Genomic DNA, 19,700 nt, shown 5'->3' with positions numbered 1-19,700 from the left:
TGTATTAGTTTAATTAGCATGAAAAATCAGTATAATAGATTTTCAATACATCGAAATATATTTTTAGTGGAACCGATAGATCCGGTTTATCGAATTTCACTGTGTACATATAAAAATAATCCTTGTAATGATTTAACTTTTAGAATAGAATACATATAGAAAAATTTCGATTAACCATTTAAAATTATGATCTTAATTTGTTAAATATATAAACAATAATTTGTCTAATATTCCGTTCATACGCGCGTATAAGGGTCAAATCATACGTACATTCATTCAAATGAAGTGAAAGATGAAGATTAGGAGTGATTTTATCCTCTTCTAGTGGCTTTATTAAGAGATCCTCAAGTTTCATGGGATAATGCATTGGCAATGTTCCAGCATCTTTATATAATAATTTGACCTTTTAGTCTTTTCCACGAAGAAGTGAATTTTTTGTTCTCGCTATTGAACGAAGTTCCTCTAAAAAAAAAATAAAAATTTCCTTTTTTTTGTAATAAACATAAAATTGGTTACAGCTTTCTGAACTGTTTTCGTCACGCTTATCCTCTGATTCATAATACTTTGAGCGCCTAGCCTCTGATTCATCACACCTAGTTATTGACTGTCCTGGGTCGTTTTTAGCACACCTAAGCTTCTGATTTATGCCCGTAAAGTTCACGACGTATTAATGGCAAATGAAGAAAATGTATGTTGGCAAAATGAATAGTTAGAAATGTAAAATATTTTAAAGACAGAGCGTTACGAAGCTCTTAAATAGATTAAAGAGGTTCAAGATCACATTGTGAGAATTATTGATAAATTTATATGACTCCCTAAAAAATAATTTCTTCATGCGTGGGATGAAAACGTTTATTTCCCGAACCCCGAAGCGTTATCATGCATGTGATGTCTGTCCGTACACGTGTTGAGTGCAGTTATTGTAATGTGCAACAATTAGTTTTTTTTAATACAGTATTCAAAACAAATCGATAATTTTAATTAAAATAAAAATGTATTGCGATAATTTTCTTTTTAATGATCATGTGATTATAACGCAGAATATAAAAATATGTATATATTAACGCCTGTTACTTAGTTTTAATAATAAAGCGTTAAAATAGTAAATAAAATATATTTTTTTTTTTAGTTCATTTTTCTTTTTCGTGGACAACTCAGTAATATTGAATAGTTTTCATTCTTTGCTTTTACAAACATTATTTTCTATTTCTATCTATATTTTTCCCCTTATCTAAAAATCTTTTATTTCATTATTATAGAGTTTACAATTTGTATCCTTTGATGAAAAACCAATATTTATGCTACCCACAAGTATTTTCTTTTAATTTATACTATGTAAGCACATAAATCACAAGTATGGTCGGTTCGTTAGCCACCAGTCGCTTCTGGAGGTTTAGATAATGAGATTAAAATCTGGTTCGCAACTTTTTTATTGTTGCAAAAATTGTATGTATATATATACTGTATGACTCTAAGGAATACTTGAATTAGGGGAGCGCAATCTGGGGAACATTATCGTACTCTCGAGGGTCATATATTAGCTTTTACCGTTTATACAGATATTATTATGGTTACTTGATTTTGTCTTTTCTATCATTTAATTTTATATTATTTCAAATCTTTTTTGCATATAATTTTCATATCAATTTCGTTCGATAATACTATTGAAGAATGGGACGTATTAGAAGGCAACCTGATAAACGATATAGAAGCCAAGCCAGGCAATACTTTAACTTATATTAAAATTTTATTTATTTACAAAAAACTAAACAATTTTTTACATTATAGAAGTTTGTTGGATAATGGAAATTACTTTGTTACTGTTTCACAGCATGGAACTATTGATCTCAGAAAGATTTACAAACTTAATTACTTTACCTCTTCCCAGAAAATGAACAAGCTTCCAACGTCGCATTCGCGTCATTCTTCACCGGTGCAAGACAATAATGAGAAGATAAATATCTGCCACTGTAACATTACGGAATATGCTAGATGATAAAGTTTTTAAGGGCCCGACATTATGCATGCAAAAATTCACCGATAACAGTTTTTTAAGACAACACAAGTTTTTTTTAATGATAGATGATTTTAATAAAACATCTTTATAACTATAATAAAAAAAAATAATTATAAATTGGACTATAAAAAATTTACGTGTTATGTTACAAATTCGACCAATTATGAGATCTTCTGATTTCATTTTCTTCAGGTTTTGAGTCGATCTTGTGTTGTCAACTTCTCAAATATATCGCAAATAATTCTATAAACTACAATAAATGTTCTTAACAAATCTAACACAGCCAATACCATAGCTAATATTTGACCAAACCCCCAGTCCCAGATTCCTGATATCGAATTTCTTTGCACTGATAATTCAGTTGAAACTATTTCAACTGCCATTGGTAATATAAAAAACATTCTACCTTTTTTTTTCTTTGGATTTTCTCGGGTTAATACTTTTGACCCTTCTGACCCTGAATCTGGTGTAACTTTTCGAATAAAGTTAATTTCCTTTCTGTATACGAATCCCGCGATAATTAAGCTTATTAACCATATTGATAAATATATCGATGTAATATAGCTCATTATTAACATGAAGATTCGAAACCCGCCAATTGGGTTAACAGGAACAGCATAAAAATAAAATTTCACTTGGTCTCCGCACTCTTCTTTGGGCAACTTCCATTTAAGCACTGTAAATAACCATACGTTATAAATTAAAGCTGTTAAATTAGCTATCAAGCATAACAGAATTGTAGAATACGTATTTTTAAAATTTTTAACATTTTCAAAGTTCTTTATTATGAATAATGGACTTTGTAATGTCATTATTATTGATGTTAGTGTCAATATCGATACAAATTTAGATACTTCTAATAATAATACATAGTTTAAGTCACTGATTAGAGCGGATAATATCAAGGAGAAGGATGTTAATGCTCCAAGTTTTACTGATTCTAAAATCTCATCTTCATCCGCTAGTATTTTAATAAGTATTGTTATACATTGAAGGTAAACTGAAAATCTTACTCCTGGTCCTACTATATCAGAATCACCTATAATTGTGCACTTTTCCATTGGAAATAATAATATTTGTGAAGAAATCTTTTTATTGACGTGTTTAAGGAATTTAAGAGGTATTTATATTTAAAATATTATTATTATTTTTTTTTTTTTTCAAAAAAAAATTTATTTTAATCTCAAAAATTGTAAGTTTTATTGAGCTAAACAAAATAAACAGAATTTTTCCAAACAAATTTTCCTTTTTCGAAGCCCCTGTCGATCCGTTTTGTCTTTTTTCCGTAAAAAGCTAATTAATAACCTTATATCACGGAATTTATCGACTTATTTACATTTTCCGTGAATAAAGCTCATTCGTACCGGATAAAATTTTTTATAGGAAGCATTTTGCACATATAACACGCATATTTAATTGGTACAGGTACGATGCAGATGTGGTTACAGGTACAAAAGGATATATTTGAATTCTGATATAGTATAGTACGGTACGATACTACGATATGATATACCATATAAGAAGAATCATATATAGGTACGATGCCAATCGTACTGAAACACCAAGGAATCATAATATCACATAAATAACCCTTTGAGTGTGATTAGAGTGTGAAGGTACGGTAGTGAACGGTACTATTAACGTACGAATGGCCGGAATGGGTATGATCCAATAAATGTTATTATTGAGTTAATATTGATGTTACGATTGATTTATCTGATTTCAATTTAGTTGAATTCGATTGAACGAACCATTAGAATTTGATCCATTTGTAAGAAAAATTTAAAAAATTATGAAGAATGACTTTATTTTTGTAAAAGAATGATAAAAGAGTTCTATAATTATATAAATTTAGATAGCAATTTTTTGCATGTTTAAGTAAAAGAAAATATAACATAATATCAAATAAATTGTATACAGTAAATAAAGAAAGTAGGGTTGACAATTTTACTATATAGTACGAAATGTATAAATGAAATTATTATTTTTTAAAGTTTCAATCAATTGCTTCATCACAAATATAAAAATTTTTAGAGGATTTTTTACTACATAAAATTTTAGTAAAATTTATGCTTATTGTTGCTTTTAGTTGGGCAATTTCAGCTTCTTTGTCTTTAATTGTCAGCTGGACGCAATTTGAACACCTTTTTAATAATCAGACTTGTGTTAACAGTATCTAGTAGTTCGTATAATATTACCAAAGTCACGTGAATGCATTACAATATACCGGGGATTCAGAATTGCTTGCACATAGAGGAAGTGGGAGTGCACTTATAGAGGGTGCACTTATGTAAATCAAAACTATCAGCTATGTCATGTAAAATAAGATTTTTCACATGTCAATCCCATTATATTTCCTAATGTAATTTTATTGCCTATTATACAAGTTAAAAAGGATTGACGCAGCTACTTCTTGTTTAAAGGTAATGCCATGTTTGCATGAGTTTTTTTTTAAATCTAATTATTAAAAAGTCCCTCAACTCCTCAACTTGTTGTTAGTGGATAATAATAAAATAGAGATGTTTTTTAATATAATATAAGATTATCAGCCTTGCAAAATTCTTTGTTATCTAATAAAATTTTTGTAGACCAGATCAAAAGTATTAATTAATGTCATTTTTTGTAAATCTTAATTTCATATCCGTATTATCTGTTTATGGTTTATTCCAATCACTTCTTAAGATCATACTGTCGGCATGTGCAGAATCTCCAAGATAAGGGTAAATGAAGCCATGGATAATTAATTGACTGATGGTATTATTATGGGAAACATTGTGTGATATTTGTGCCGTTTTCTAGCTTCTTGGGCTGCTTTCCGAGCTAGACTTTTTCATTTATATGATTTGTAATTTCCCATACTAAATTTAGATTGTTTAAGGCTATAAACTAATTTTGATTCCAGGATAACAAAGTTACGTTGCTAAATTTGAAATATTTACTAAGTTTTTATAGGCATTAATTTGAAAATTGATCAGAAATACAGTATGTGTGAGAATGGATGCATATAAAAAAAAGTAATAAAGTTATTGAAAAAATTTCAAATTCAAGATTATACAAACAAAAATCAGTTTATTGTCGTTTATTAGAAATCAAAAGAAGGGTTTAACACTTAATTTGTTAAATCACGTGATTTGCGACTAGAGGAAAGGAAATGCGTACTTCTAATAGTAAATTTTTGATCTGACTTCATTGACTTGTATTAGTATTTTTCCTCTTGAAACACTATTCCGTTATCTTTCATTATATTCATTTTTATATCGAAGCAACCTTCCTATTGAAAGTAAAAAGTAAAAAGTAACTGATAAAGTTATATCATTTTATATTTGATTATTAAATGTGTTCGCTATAAAAGTGTATTAACTTTTTCAGATCTAAATCGTATCAAATCTTATACCGATTTATATAAAAAATTCAAATATATATTATAAAGTCATGTTTTATCGTTCAAAATACGTTTATAGAACTTTTAAAATTGAGACGTAGTACCGGGTTAATTCCGGCCGGAATTGGGATAGTATCGGTTTATCGCAAATACTTGGTTTATAATCAAACTTCGTTAATGTAATATCGCGAAATTTATAATAAAGTCGTATATAGTAATAAATTAATTATAGACGAGTTTGGTTTAAGGAAAAGTTCGTTATGGGCCAAAATCGGTTTATCCCGAATCGTTATGACTATATATAATTTTTTATCACCGCAACTTTTTCTTAACGCATTATTTGTTCAAAACAATCATTATATACGCTACTCTTATTTATTCATTCTTATTTATATTTATATAGAATTTCTTGTAACTTCAGTTACATTACCTATATAAATTATTATTTTTCAGTTGCTTTTCTTTTCTTATATTCATTAATTAATTCTTCCTGTACATGTGGCAAAACCGCTTGATGAGTTTTATATTCCATAGTAAATTCACCTTTACCCTATTATTATTAAGGTAAAAAAAATTATTAATTACAAATTACAATTAAATAAATATAAAATAATTAATTGAAAAAAACCTGTGTAGCACTTCTTAAATCACTAGAATAGCCAAACATGCTGTTTAAGGAAACTTCAACAGTAACTATAAAATGATCTTCATGTACGTCAGTATCTATAATAGTTCCCTTACGCTTATTTAAATTTCCAATGACAGTTCCTTGGAATTCTATTGGTGCTATTACTGATACATTCATTATAGGTTCTAATACAACAGGATTAGCTTTAAAAAATGCTTCTCGAAACGCGTATTGTGCTGCTAGGCGAAAAGCGAGTTCTGAAGAATCTACTGCATGATATTGACCATCCAAAAGAACAAATCGAACATCTTTTACTGGATGTCCGATTAATCCGCCCTTTTCTATTGCATCATGAAATCCCTAAAAAAATGATTTTTTTTTTTCTTTTTTTTCTTTTACTTAATAATGCAATCATTTCTTAAACATAAATAATTTACCTTTTCAACGGCTGGAATAAATTGAGATGGAATATGTCCACCAACAACACGACTTTCAAAGCTGGGTATTTGTTGTTTATCATCTTCAACATTAGGTAAAGGTTCAATATAACCAATGATTTTACCATATTGTCCTGCACCACCAGTCTGTTTCTTGTGGGTATAATCAAATTTAGCCTTTGATGTTATAGTTTCTCGAAAAGCCACCCGTGGCTTACCAGTTATACAATCAACGTTATATTCTCTTCTCATACGTTCAACATAAATGTCTAAATGTAACTCTCCCATTCCCGATATAATAGTTTCTTTACTCTCCACATCATATGTTACACAAAATGTTGGATCTTCACGTTGAAATTTATTTAATGCTTTTGAAAAATTTGGAGCATCTTTAACTTTAGGTGAAATTGCCAATGAAATTACAGGGTCCGGAACAAACATTGATGTCTAATATAGTATTATAGCAAAATTAACAAAATTAGCCACTAAGGAGATTATGTTTTGACATTTCTTACCATAGAGTAGGCAACAGTGCCATCAGTAAATGTATCACCAGAGGAACATTCAACTCCAAACAATGCGCATATTTCTCCAGCTCCAACTTCATCTACATCCTATTTATGATTAAAATTTCAATTAATATCATAAAAAGTAATTTCAATTTATTATAGTATTAATATTACCTCCATTTCATTGGAATGCATACGAACAAGCCTTGGAACTTTAACTTTCTTTGAAGTCTTTGTATTGGTAACTACAGCCCCTTTTTTTAAAGCTCCTTGGTAAACTCTTATATATGTTAACTGGCCAAATCTCCCATCTTCTAACTTAAAGGCTAAACCAACAAAAGGTTTTTTCACATAAGGAACAAGAGGAACAACAGCTTCTTTATGATTTATATCTAAAGTATTATTCTCCACTTCGGAAGGATTAGGAAGATAAGCACATACAGCATTCAGTACAAGTTGTACTCCAGTATTCTTAAATGCTGATCCCATTAACACAGGTGTAAACTTATTTGCAATTGTTGCACGTCTTATTGCATCCTAAATCTCAATTTACAAAAGAAAAAAATTTCATATATAGTACATAAATTCCAGTCATAACTGAAAAGAGAAATGTTTATCACACCATTAGCTGTTGTGAGGTTGGATTTTCCTCATTCAAATAAATTTCTGCAAGTTGGTCATCAACATCTACGAGAGTTTCAATTAATTCTTGCCGTTTTTCTGTAGCAAACTTAATTAAATTCTCTGGAATATCTTTTTCAATAACTGATTCACTATATATTTGATAGTAACAAATGTATTAAAAAATTAAAGTCTTGCTAAAGTTTTCATTAAATTACTTTTTTTTTACCCGCGATTTCCTTCATTATAAACGGATTTCCATTTTACTAAATCGACAACACCTTTTAGGTTGTCTTCAAGCCCGATTGGAATTTGTATAGCAGCAGCAGTTATTTTCAATTTTTGCCGGACTTGGTCAATTATGTTGAACGGATTTGCCCCAACACTAAAAGTTAAATTTAAAGCTTAATCATTGCATGAAACAAAATTATATCATATGACATAGACCTACCGATCCAATTTATTAATGAATGATATGCGGGGAACATTGTAACGGCGCATCTGACGGTCAACTGTGATGGTTTGACTCTTTAATTTGAAGTATAATTGTAAGTTTTGTTTTTGTTGAATTTTACATATATAATGATACTCACCTGAACACCAGCGACACCACATAAAACTAAAATAGCGCCATCAAGAACTCTTAATGCACGTTCAACTTCGATAGTGAAATCAACATGCCCTATTATAATTTATTCAATTGATTAAAAAAAAAACTGAATACTACCACACCAATTTATTTCATTCTTAACCTGGAGTATCAATAATATTGATATTATAATCCCCATGATCTTGCCATTTCCAATTACAATAAGTGGCAGCAGATTGGATAGTGATACCACGTTCCCTCTCCAATTCCATACTATCCATTTTAGCTCCTTCACCATCCTTTCCTCGAACTTCATGTATCGCTCTTATTAAATGTTGATAATTAATTCGCGTATATTAACAATAGTTAATGAAATATGAAAATATTTTACTTTATTCTTCCGGTATAATATAGAATTCGTTCTGTCAAGGTAGTTTTCCCTGAATCAATATGCGCACTGATACCAATATTGCGAAGTTTTTGAAGACGTTTCTAAAAAAAAATTATTTTTTTTTTTTCAGAGATGCAATTAAATTATAAATGAAACTAGTTATTTAATTAACTGAATTGTTAATAATACCAATTCGGCAGGGTCTATATCCTTTAGAGTATCATTTGAGCTCACACTAGCCTTAGCATATTGTCTTATACAAAATACAGTTTTTTTATTCAATGACTTTGTCAATGAGACAAATTTTCTATCGAATGGTTTAAAAGCCCTTATACGTATCATCTTTTTAAGGACAGACCGTTTTTCTTAAATAATTCGGTATAATAGTAAAAAAACCAAAAAAAAACAAAAAAGATCACAATATAATAATTGATAATCTAATTAGGTAACACAAAAAGGAATATCAAATTTCAAAATTTTTTTTTATTTATTGCAAATTGAATTAGGATCTATCAAAAAGAAATCAGCACGAGACTTAAACACGGCTTTTTTATAAATACGTTCACAATAAATTCTTACTACGAAATCATCAATTCGAGAATTTTATAAGAAAAATAAAATGACAATTTCTAGTAGAGAAAAAAATAAAAATAATTTACTTACTTATAGATACTCGATTATTTCTCTTCATTAAAATAGCTTTGAACCCGTAATTCCAACACTCTATTTAGTAAAATAAAAATTTCAATGATAAAAATGTTTGATGCATCATGCTTTAAGTATAAGAAGAAAAAAATTACTTTCGATCCTCCTTTCGATACAACAAATTTAACGACTTATGTGCTCTCCAGATAGGTAATACAATGGGTACCTTTGTACGAAACCTGATAATAAATAATAAAATATACGATTAAAAAGATTAAAACGAACATTTTCTAATTTTAATAAAGAAACCTACACTATTTCCTCCTCTTGAGATGGATCGATATATGCTACGATACACCCTATTTCTACAAATATTAATGTGTTAGACTTTATTTTTAAAAACATGAAAATTTCATTAAGAGCGTATACATACCAAATGATTCTAATTGTTCTCTAATTTTTTCATCAAACTGATCAAAAAGTGGCGTAGGTTCCGATAATAAAATTCTTACCTCTTTCAATCCAAAATTTATGACTCTTTTATTGGATAAATAAGGATATACTGTATACATACCCTCCGCATTAAATCGAAATGGACACTTAACGGGTTCGTTAGTATCTTGTCTTGTGAATATTTTTATTCCCGTATTCACAAGCTATAAGAAAAATTGTTAGATAAAGTTGTTCGAAAGTAAAATAAGCGAATGTCATTACTCATTAATGTAATAATTACCCTTAATTTGTGTACATCTGTTGCCGATAATACTTGTTTTACTGAATCTGATACGAGATACAATATTTTATTTTTCTCATTCTCTGATCGAACAAGTAATTGATCAGTTTTAAAATCTTCTGATAATCCGTAAAATTCTCTAGTCATAAATCAAAGTTCATAAAAATTTCATTCATTCATTTTTTTTTTTTGATAATTTGACTTCAATGTAAATTAATTCAATCGAACCTGATTAAAGGTATATCTTCATTATCTGACCCCAAAAATATAAAAACTTCTCCTGTTTGCTTGCCTTTTGGTTTTTCTTCTTCATTCTCACAATTAGATTTAAAAGTTGTCGTACTTTCATTTGTTCTTATTCGTTTGTGTGATCCTTTAATAGACTGATTTGTGATTGAAGGCCTTTTTGTAGAAACAGAATCATCCTGATTCATTTCTTCTATGTCATTAACATCGTCATTGCATTCATACTTAATAGTTGTGGAATCAGCTTCAACATTATCAACACTTTCTGTTATTGAATTTTCTCCTCCGTTTTCATCATTCGATGTAGTATCATCAAGTACACTAACATCCTTTATTATGCCTATTTTTTCAAAAACTGCAATAAAAAATCCTCCAGTATCTTGAAGGTGAGGATATATTCTTATACTAAAAGATATATATTATTTTTACAAGAATTCTTATGCTGCATTAACAAAAAATAAGCAAAATCATTAAACTTACCATCTTGTTAAATTTAATTTTTCAACGTCTGGAGGCATCCAAAGTGATTTCGCATATTTTTTTCGATATTTTGGATTAATATCATCTAATGAGCTAACCCAACTTCCTTCTTTACTCATCACCTAAAAATAATTACAAATTTTACTTCCTTAGCAATAAATTCTTAATGCAATTTATGAAAAATTCGAATTAAATTCATATACCTTCCATGATGTCATTCCAGGCACTTTTCTCAATTCAGGCAAGCGATCATTCACATCTACAAGTATTAAATTTCCTCTTGACCGTCGTAATACTTCTGCAACCACGGCCTCATTCTCTAAAGGATTAAGCGAACACGTGGAGTACACAAGACGACCTCCTTCTTTAGCGAGTTGTGCTCCACGAAGTAAAATATTTACCTGGGTTCTGATAAACATAAATGAATGGTAAAGTAAATTATAACGAATAACTCTTTTTTTCTAGTTACATAATTATAAACTCACGGGTGAAGCCCAATTGCATTTCCAATATTCCAATTTGACCATATTGTCAAGTTCTTTCTCATAGTTCCATCTCCACTGAATTTTATAACAAATTAATTACCTGGCAAGAAAATTAATTGTATTTATGAAAACAACTTACCTACACGGAACATCCACCAAAATTCGATCAAATTGCACAGGTGGGGAACTCTATTTACATGAAATTTATGTTACAGTTTACGATTATTACGATTGATGGTAATACTATTTTACTATTTTAATAATTGATATTACCTTTTTTAAATGAATATTCGGGAAATGTTGCGCATCATGATTTGTGACTAATAAACATGGGCTTCTCAATCGTTTCGTTTGATGAACTAACATATAACTTCTTTTTGAATCCGAATCATTCGCAATAACAATACCAGCTAGAATATATAAAATAAATTAGTAAAATTCATAATACTATTTATGCGTTCTGTGACTTACATGGAATCCCAATTTCTTGTGCATCATTAGCATGAATAGCTTCGATAATTTGAGCAGTCTTTGACCCAGGAGCCGCACACATGTCAAGAACCCAATGATTAGGTTTAACGTCTAACAATAAGGGTGGGATCATACTAACAGCTTCTTGTCTACTTATGTTTCCCTGCATATAATTAATACTTAAAAGCCTGCAATTATTTTTAATCACACATATATAATTTATACCTACTACTTCAGTTTCTGCAACAAGCCATCTGTGAAATGTTTGGAATATTGGATCTTTCTTAATTGTCATTCTTGAAGCGGAATGTTGCCACCCAAGTTCATTTGGATACCTTTATGCAAAAAATTAATTAACAAAACTATCAATGAATAAACCTCATCTTAAAATAACCATTACTGATTTACCAGGGTAATGGTTTTATAGGTTCAGATTTTTGATCTATTTCGAGTTGAATTTGAATTAATTTTGGTATATGTTCTCTTTTCATTAAATCCCTTAATTCAAAAGCATGGCTTTGAATTGATATTAAATTAGTTTAATAAAATTTATAGAAAAATTTTCATTATAGATAATGAAAGAATGATTTTTACCGTCTGCTTCCTGTGATTCGAAATGCTGTTGGAAGAATTGTTGCATTAACTTCCATAAACTTTTTCCATTCCGCTTCATCAGAAATTATATTTTGATCCTTGATTAAAAGAATATGATTTAAAAATTTAGATGATTTCATATCAAATATATAATATTTTCGAATAATAAGAGTACTGTAACAGATAAGAGCTTAACCGCATTCTTATTGACAGTATCTTACCTCAAAATAAAAAGATATCAACCAACCACTCCTAATTTTTTATTATTATTACTAAATACCTTATAATATTTCTCAAAGGTTTCATTCTTCTTTTCAGCTTCTTCATAGGTTTTCCTTTCTGTACGTCTTACAGTCACTTCATTATCACCTTTTTGTCTGGTATTTCTATTTGCACCTCTATTCTTTTTTTTCCTACCCATTTATACTCTTCGGTTGATTTTTCTTCGTATCTTCGTATTTGCATGGCAGTGATGTCACATCTAGGTTGCAGTGTACATAGTTACCCAAAATTCGTATGACGTAAATAAGAGTTACTTGACATGAGAAATTTCTGCAACTAGATGATCGATGCCTATAATTGTCTTCAATTTTTCAATCTTTATTTGACAATGATCTAATAAATACGTAATGATATAATGATAGAAAAACGGTAAAATCGTGATAGCCGTATTTTCGTAGTTATTCATTCTCCCGAAAAAACTCTCTCTTGGAATCAATAGCCATGTCAAACCAATCAACCGAAAAAAGCAGCGGAAGCCACCATCCACAAACATTGTCTGCTGTGGTAAAACTTATAATGTTACTCATTGATTTGTTTGTCATCGTATTTATTTAACTTAAATATTAATTTCTCAGGATTTCCATAGTGCAACTTTAGGAGTTGCCGCTAATACTATGAAGAATGAATTGAGTAGGATGGCTCATACGATTCAAGATATGAAATCTCGTCGGGTTAGTATCATTGATAAGTATTAGAGGAAATTGCGAAATTTAGAATATTTCGGGTTAACTTGCATAATTGATAATTTAGGCTTTTCAAAATGAAATGGACAATTTCTTTATTTTATTCACTCGGTATTTGAATGAAAAGTCTAAAGGGACTAAATTGTATGTTATGATCTTGTTGATCTGATATAAATATATATATATATATATTTTTATTTACAAGGAAATTTATTCTTTTAAGGAATTGGGATAAGGTTAAGGAACCTAGCCCGGAACAAATTATTCCGTACAAAAAAATACCAAAATGTGATAATCCTGAATATCTCAATAAATTGGCGGTTCTTAAGCTCAATGGTGGTCTTGGAACTACAATGGGTTGTATTGGTCCAAAAAGTGCCATTGAGGTTAGAGACGGAATGACATTCTTGGATCTTAGTGTCAGGCAAATCGAGGTATAAATTTAAATTCTCAATTCATCAATCATTTCTTTTAAAAATCAATTAATTAATATTAAAATAACATTATTTAATGTCATGATTTAGTATCTAAATAGTAAGCATGATGTCAACGTGCCTTTCATACTTATGAATTCTTTTAATACCGATGAAGAAACAAAACGCATCGTTCATAAATATTCGAGCCATAAAATTAATATTCTCACTTTCAATCAATCGCGTTATCCGAGAATTAACAAGGAATCTTTATTGCCTATGACCCGTTCTCCTAACGCTGATATAAGCCAATGGTGATTAATCCATTTCTTTTACATAAATGATATGTTATTGTATGTTAGTAATAATCTATACTTTGTCAATAAGGTATCCACCAGGTCACGGTGACTTGTTTGAGTCTATGTGTAACTCTGGAATATTGGATCAATTAATCTCCGAAGGAAAGGAATATCTTTTTGTTTCCAATGTCGATAATTTAGGTGCTGTAGTTGATCTAAATATTCTTCAGCACATGGTTGAATCAGATACCGAATTTCTTATGGAAGTAACTGATAAGACTAAAGCTGATATAAAAGGTGGTACGCTTATTGACTATGAAGGCACTGTTAGATTGCTTGAAGTTGCTCAAGTACCTCCTGAACATATGGAAGAATTTAAGTCTATTAAAAAATTCAGAATCTTTAATACCAATAATTTATGGATAAATTTGAAAGCAATTAAACGTATTAATGATGAGAAAGAATTTAACATGGAGGTTATTGCTAATAGCAAAACGCTTGAATCTGGTGAAAAAGTTATCCAACTTGAAACTGCTGTTGGTGCTGCTATTAAGCATTTTAAAAATGCTCATGGTATCAATGTACCAAGAAGCCGTTTCTTGCCAGTTAAATCGACTTCGGATCTTTTCCTTGTCACATCTGATTTATATTCTTTAAATCATGGTGAACTCGTAATGAACCCTAAACGCCTTTTCGAAACTGTACCATTGGTAAAATTGGGTGATGAATTCAAGAAGGTAATACATTCTTTTATCAGTGAAATAATCGTAATTTTATAGGAATTCATACGTTTAAAATAAATTTTAGGTATCGAACTTTTTATCAAGGTTTCAATCAATACCTGGTATCCTTGAATTGGATCATTTAACAGTGACTGGCGATGTCAGATTCGGAGCTGGCGTGACGCTTAAAGGAACTGTCATTATTGTAGCGAATCATGGTTCAAGAATTGATATTCCCCCACATTCCTTGCTCGAAAATAAAGTTGTTAGTGGTAACTTGGTGCTTTTGGAACATTGACTGGTCAATTTTCCTGAAAGCAAATTCTTTAGTATAATTAGTGTTTACATGATTATGCATGTAATCTAATTAAAAGCAGTATTTATTTGCTTTCTAATTTATTTTTAAAAAATTTTTTTTTTTCTTTTAAAAAAATAAATAGGCAAATTGCCTCAAAGAAGTATGGAATAATAGATAAAATCTTTTGCTTAACAAAATTAAGTTTGAGTAATTGTATTATTTAGTTTGATTAGTGCAGCACTAAGATATCAGAGTTGTTAATATGCAACTAAACATGTTGCCAAGATAAATCTTAAATTCCAAATTAATTATAGCATTCCAATCAAAATTTATTTACTATATAATTTATATAATTCTAGCTTTATAGTGATTTTTTTCCAACCTAATTATAATATACATTCTCTTATCTGTAATATCTTGAAATGGGCACATTCTTATTGATCAATTCATATCACATGATATTATACAAATCCTGAAATTTACAATTTTTTAAAAAGGAAATTTTTTTGCAGATTACTTGATAAAAAAAATGCTTTTTGTCAAATAAATCAAAAAATAACATTTAAAACCATTTTTGTTATCTTAATAAATTTGTAAAGAAGGCAAAAATACATTTATTATATTATTTTTTTTTAATATTATATATTGATGTATTATAATTTTTTTTTGTCATTTTATTTTAGAGGATATTATAATAAAATATATAATAGAATATTACATATACAGTATATTTATAAATAATATTATGTGATAATTAAAGTATAATAATTAAAATATCATATTCAAAATGTCATTTCTTTTGTACATATAAAAATTATCTTATGTATTATATTATTAATATATAATCACTATATAACCAAAATAATTAGTAACAAAAAATTATAAAATATATATATAGAGATTAGCTAATATTATTCCAATTTACTAGCTAGTATTTATAATATTTTTGGTAGTACAGTCTGCCCTCGATATAACGAATTTGGTGTCCGGGCCGATCAGGCCTTCGTAATACAAAAATTTGGTAACACTATAACGAAATATTCGGTATATCATAGCGAATAATCGGTATGCCACTATAACGAATTTTCATTATATTATACCGAATATTCATTAAAAATTTATTATTATTTATTTTAAGAGATAACTATAAATAATAAATTACGCGATTTTTAAATTTTTAACAACATTTTATTATACTGAATTATTTATGAAAATGTAACAAAAATTGAGCCTCTTAATTACACGAATAAATTTACTCAATTATATTAATATAACTATCAAGATTAGTCTGTTTTGCAGAAATAAACCGTTGTTTTAAAGCTTCTTTTTTTAGCTTTTTAACAAATTTCAACTCTTCTTTTTTTGTATCAAAACCGTCTTCCTGTTGCTCCAAATATAAAATCACCTTATCATAAAATTCAATACACATAGAAGATACTAGGTAAAGGAATCTCCTCTACTTCCTCTTCGATTATTATTGGGAAGAACGGTTTTCAAAATTTCTTCATTGGATATCATTTCCGTTGTAATTTCTTCCCTATCACATTGAATAAATTCTTCAGCAGTAAAAGGTTTTTCAAAATCAAGTTTATCAATCAACATTTGAATCTCTTCCAATTCCTTAATATGTGTAAGATAAATTTGAGTATCGGCATGGTCATTGGAGTCATGGTCATCATGGACATGATCATCATGCTCACAATCATCATCTCTAACTTCGTCTCCATCATCATCTTTAGGCAGGATATCCGCTTTTAGCCAACAGTTTTCAATGGTAGTTTTTGTAACACTATCCCATACACGTGCAACATATTTGATGCATTTTTTAATATTAATTTCAACGGGTTCAGTGCCATATTCATTAAAATTATCATATGATTTGACTCGATTGTGTAAATATAGCTTTCGATATTGTGCCTAAAATAAACAACGAATTTTTAAAATTTCAAGTATAAAACATTACTACATTCTGAATTGAATGTTCATTAATTGAAGCTTACGCTTGAAGCTATTTATAATACCTTGATCACATGGTTGGAGGTGTGCAGTAGTGTTTGGAGGAAGAAATTCAAGCGTGATATTTGTAAGGCGTGTGGTTTCAAATAGGGCGTGAGTTGGAGCATTGTCGACTAAAAGAAGAATATTTCGACCTTGTGTTCTCATTCGAGCATCAAGTTTTTTAAGATATTGGCCCAGATCGAAACTTGCATCCAACTTTTTGGATTCCAGTGATAATCTACTGGAAGAGTTTTCTTATTGATGTTTTTGAGGGCTCGAGGGTTTTCATATTTGTGTATGAATAATGGACATAATTTTTCACTCCCAGTTGCATTGCAAGTAAGCAAAACAGTTACACGATCTTTTGACTGTTTTGTTCCAGAAATTGGGGCATTAGAAATTGTACGACTAGGTCGCATTTTCCAAAAAAGACCTGTCTCATCACAATTAAAGATGTCTTCAGGGCATAATTCTTTAAAACTCTACGAATTTCTTCACGCATTGTATCAAGTTCTTGAACAGGTGCACTTGCTGCTTCTCCATGCATGTTGTATTGCCTAAGATTGTGCCGCTTTTTGAAATTGTCAACCCAACCATTTGACCCTTTGAATTTATCTTCTCCACACAAAAAAGCAAGCTCAGGCAGGCCTTGCTTGAAAGAATATCATCATTGATGATAAGACTGGCTTGAAGTGCACTTTCTACCCAAAGAGTTAAAGCCTCTTCAATGATAGGAAAAGGAATCTTTTTTCGCGTCGTAATCCAGCTTGATGTGAATCAAGATCTACAACAAGCCAACGGTCTTTTTCCTTTAAAATATCACTGATCATTCCTTCACTAACCTCATATTCGTTGGCTAGTTCTTTTTGTTTTAAGGAGGGAGTAGAAATTTTTTTCAAACAAATTTCTTTCTTTTGTGCTGCTATAAGAGATTTACGTTTTCTGGGGATTCCATTAAGTTGTTTATTACCAGGTTTTACAGATTTGGCTTTTGGCATTTTTAAAAAATATCCAGAGTAACAATGAAGTGTAAAATAAAATATGAAGTATGAAAGTATCCATTATAAATTAATTTTATGATGTAGTTCTTACATTGAGAAAATATTTCATGATAAATAGTCCTTTATAGTAAGATTCATTTCGCAAAAATTCTTCGGTATATTCATAAAAATTCAAAAAATTCGTTATAAAAAATAATTCTTCGGTATATTCATAAAAAAATCAGAAAAAATCTGTTATAAAAAAAATCCGTTATAAAAAGGATCATTTTATATAAGCATGTTCACACACTTTATTTCGTTAAACGTTGTACGAAATTTAATTAGTAAAGTTCGGTTTGACAAGGTTTTTTTCATATGTCAAAATCTGTACCACGCTAAAGATCCGCTATATCGTGTTATTCGTTATATCAAAATTCGCTATAAAAAGGACAGACTGTAATTATTAAAAATTTAAAATAATTTTATAGTAATATTCACTAATTCATTTATTTATCTAATTATTTTTTTTAATTTATTTATTTATTTATTTATTTTTTTTATTTTAGATGCGATCTTGTCTTATTATAACTACGCTTACTTACATATATAAAAGTTAAAATAAGATAAACAAAATACATATAAGAATTAAGCATTATGAAACAAGATTACTTCTCCTAAGAACAAGTTGACCTGTCACCTAAATGGTTATATCACTATTAAAAACAATAATACAACTCAAATTCCTAGGTAACTGTCAAGATCTACCTAAAAATTTGCTCAGTGCCCCTCTCGATCATAGAATGCTAAATTATTCCATTTGTTCCATTTAGTCTCATCACTGAAGCCTAATACATTAACATTTGTATCATCACGTTTTTTACTATTCAACTTCATTTTTTTATCTTTACTATTAATATCAAACTTCTTTTCTTTCGCAATCTGCAATTCATTCCTTGGTTCCCAAATCAATATCTTAAACTCTAAAATAATTTTTCTAACTATTTGTTTTAACATCCTTCGTAATACTTTTACATCTGTTATCTTGTAAAACTTCAACAGATCAACTAACTGGTGACTAACTTGATTTTTCATCAAAAAAGTGAAATCATAAAAATAACCAATATCCCACATATTTAACTTTTCAACCTTATCCTCAAGTTGTTATTTATATATTTCTTCTTTTGAAAATTCACCTATTATATTTACCAAAAACATTTTGAATCTTTTAATTATATTCTGCACAATATCTTGGATCTTAATACATTTCCAAAAATGGTCAAACATTTCTTCTTCAATTTTACAGAAGTTACACTTCTAACTATCATCATATAAATCAGGTTTGCGCTTCCTTAAATTTACACATGTTGGTAATTCATTACAACAAATTTTAGTCCTAAACGATTGCAGAAAATAATCTTCAAATAAAGTATAGTGTTGATCAATACAATTTAATTTTAATGATGTTTTCCAGTCAATCAATTCTAATACTTCTGACTGATATCTTATTCTATTCCTATTTAATGTCATGAACTCATCTATAAACTGATTTTTTTAATTTATTTATTTCATAATAAATAAAATTAATTAGTAATTAATTATATAATAATAAAAATACAGTTAAAGAAATTATGCTTTTATTAAAATAATTTAAAGTTTTATATAGAAATGATATTAATTCAATTTAGTTTAATTTAGTTTAATTTAGTTTATGAACTGGCAGTTTAAACAACAAACTGAACTGATCGTGGCTTATTATTTAATGCAAACTACAGTTTAAACTGCAATTTATATATTTAA

The 19,700-nt window shown here is 28.9% G+C and overlaps 6 protein-coding genes across 6 annotated transcripts; 1 reads left to right on the top strand and 5 right to left on the bottom strand.

Moving 5' to 3' along the window:
- Positions 1–2,205: 2,205 nt before the first annotated feature.
- OCT59_025693 (uncharacterized protein) lies at positions 2,206–3,078 on the bottom strand (the record flags this gene model as incomplete). Its single annotated transcript, XM_025323786.2, has 1 exon — positions 2,206–3,078. One exon carries the CDS (start codon positions 3,076–3,078, stop codon positions 2,206–2,208), a length of 873 nt encoding a protein of 290 aa, XP_025189587.2.
- A 2,763-nt stretch (positions 3,079–5,841) lies between these two features.
- OCT59_025692 (Elongation factor G mitochondrial) lies at positions 5,842–8,916 on the bottom strand (the record flags this gene model as incomplete). The annotated part of the gene is made up of 12 exons (XM_025312384.2): positions 5,842–5,949; positions 6,028–6,387; positions 6,465–6,911; positions 6,980–7,078; positions 7,148–7,510; positions 7,596–7,746; positions 7,824–7,979; positions 8,046–8,122; positions 8,188–8,276; positions 8,347–8,507; positions 8,575–8,675; positions 8,764–8,916. The coding sequence occupies 12 exons, from the start codon at positions 8,914–8,916 to the stop codon at positions 5,842–5,844; spliced, it is 2,265 nt and encodes a 754-aa protein (XP_025189588.1).
- Positions 8,917–9,038: 122 nt separating this feature from the next.
- On the bottom strand, positions 9,039–12,699 carry OCT59_025691 (uncharacterized protein). Its single transcript, XM_066140334.1, has 17 exons — positions 12,509–12,699; positions 12,229–12,326; positions 12,043–12,150; positions 11,864–11,969; positions 11,635–11,797; positions 11,437–11,573; positions 11,303–11,352; positions 11,164–11,238; positions 10,882–11,086; positions 10,679–10,800; positions 10,181–10,603; positions 9,953–10,091; positions 9,653–9,875; positions 9,533–9,584; positions 9,375–9,458; positions 9,238–9,297; positions 9,039–9,152 (listed from the first exon to the last, which is right to left on the bottom strand). Exons 1-16 carry the CDS (start codon positions 12,647–12,649, stop codon positions 9,252–9,254), a joined length of 2,172 nt encoding a protein of 723 aa, XP_065992250.1. The 5' UTR covers positions 12,650–12,699; the 3' UTR covers positions 9,039–9,152; positions 9,238–9,251.
- A 206-nt stretch (positions 12,700–12,905) lies between these two features.
- Positions 12,906–15,495, top strand: OCT59_025690 (Putative UTP--glucose-1-phosphate uridylyltransferase). The gene is made up of 7 exons (XM_025323787.2): positions 12,906–13,014; positions 13,086–13,181; positions 13,261–13,337; positions 13,417–13,627; positions 13,718–13,920; positions 13,994–14,642; positions 14,713–15,495. Exons 1-7 carry the CDS (start codon positions 12,952–12,954, stop codon positions 14,923–14,925), a joined length of 1,512 nt encoding a protein of 503 aa, XP_025189590.1. The 5' UTR covers positions 12,906–12,951; the 3' UTR covers positions 14,926–15,495.
- Positions 15,496–16,362: 867 nt separating this feature from the next.
- OCT59_025689 (uncharacterized protein) lies at positions 16,363–17,470 on the bottom strand (the record flags this gene model as incomplete). The annotated part of the gene is made up of 2 exons (XM_066140316.1): positions 16,363–16,842; positions 17,357–17,470. 2 exons carry the CDS (start codon positions 17,468–17,470, stop codon positions 16,363–16,365), a joined length of 594 nt encoding a protein of 197 aa, XP_065992249.1.
- Positions 17,471–18,680: 1,210 nt separating this feature from the next.
- Positions 18,681–19,034, bottom strand: OCT59_025688 (uncharacterized protein; the record flags this gene model as incomplete). The annotated part of the gene is made up of 1 exon (XM_025323788.2): positions 18,681–19,034. The coding sequence occupies one exon, from the start codon at positions 19,032–19,034 to the stop codon at positions 18,681–18,683; it is 354 nt and encodes a 117-aa protein (XP_025189591.2).
- Positions 19,035–19,700: the final 666 nt, after the last annotated feature.

This window comes from Rhizophagus irregularis, chromosome 5 (genome assembly GCF_026210795.1).
Source record: "Rhizophagus irregularis chromosome 5, complete sequence".
In the NCBI taxonomy this organism is placed as follows: Eukaryota; Fungi; Glomeromycota; class Glomeromycetes; order Glomerales; family Glomeraceae; genus Rhizophagus; species Rhizophagus irregularis.
The sequence above is the reverse complement of the archived record's forward strand: the minus strand, read 5'-3'. Positions and strand labels throughout refer to the sequence as shown.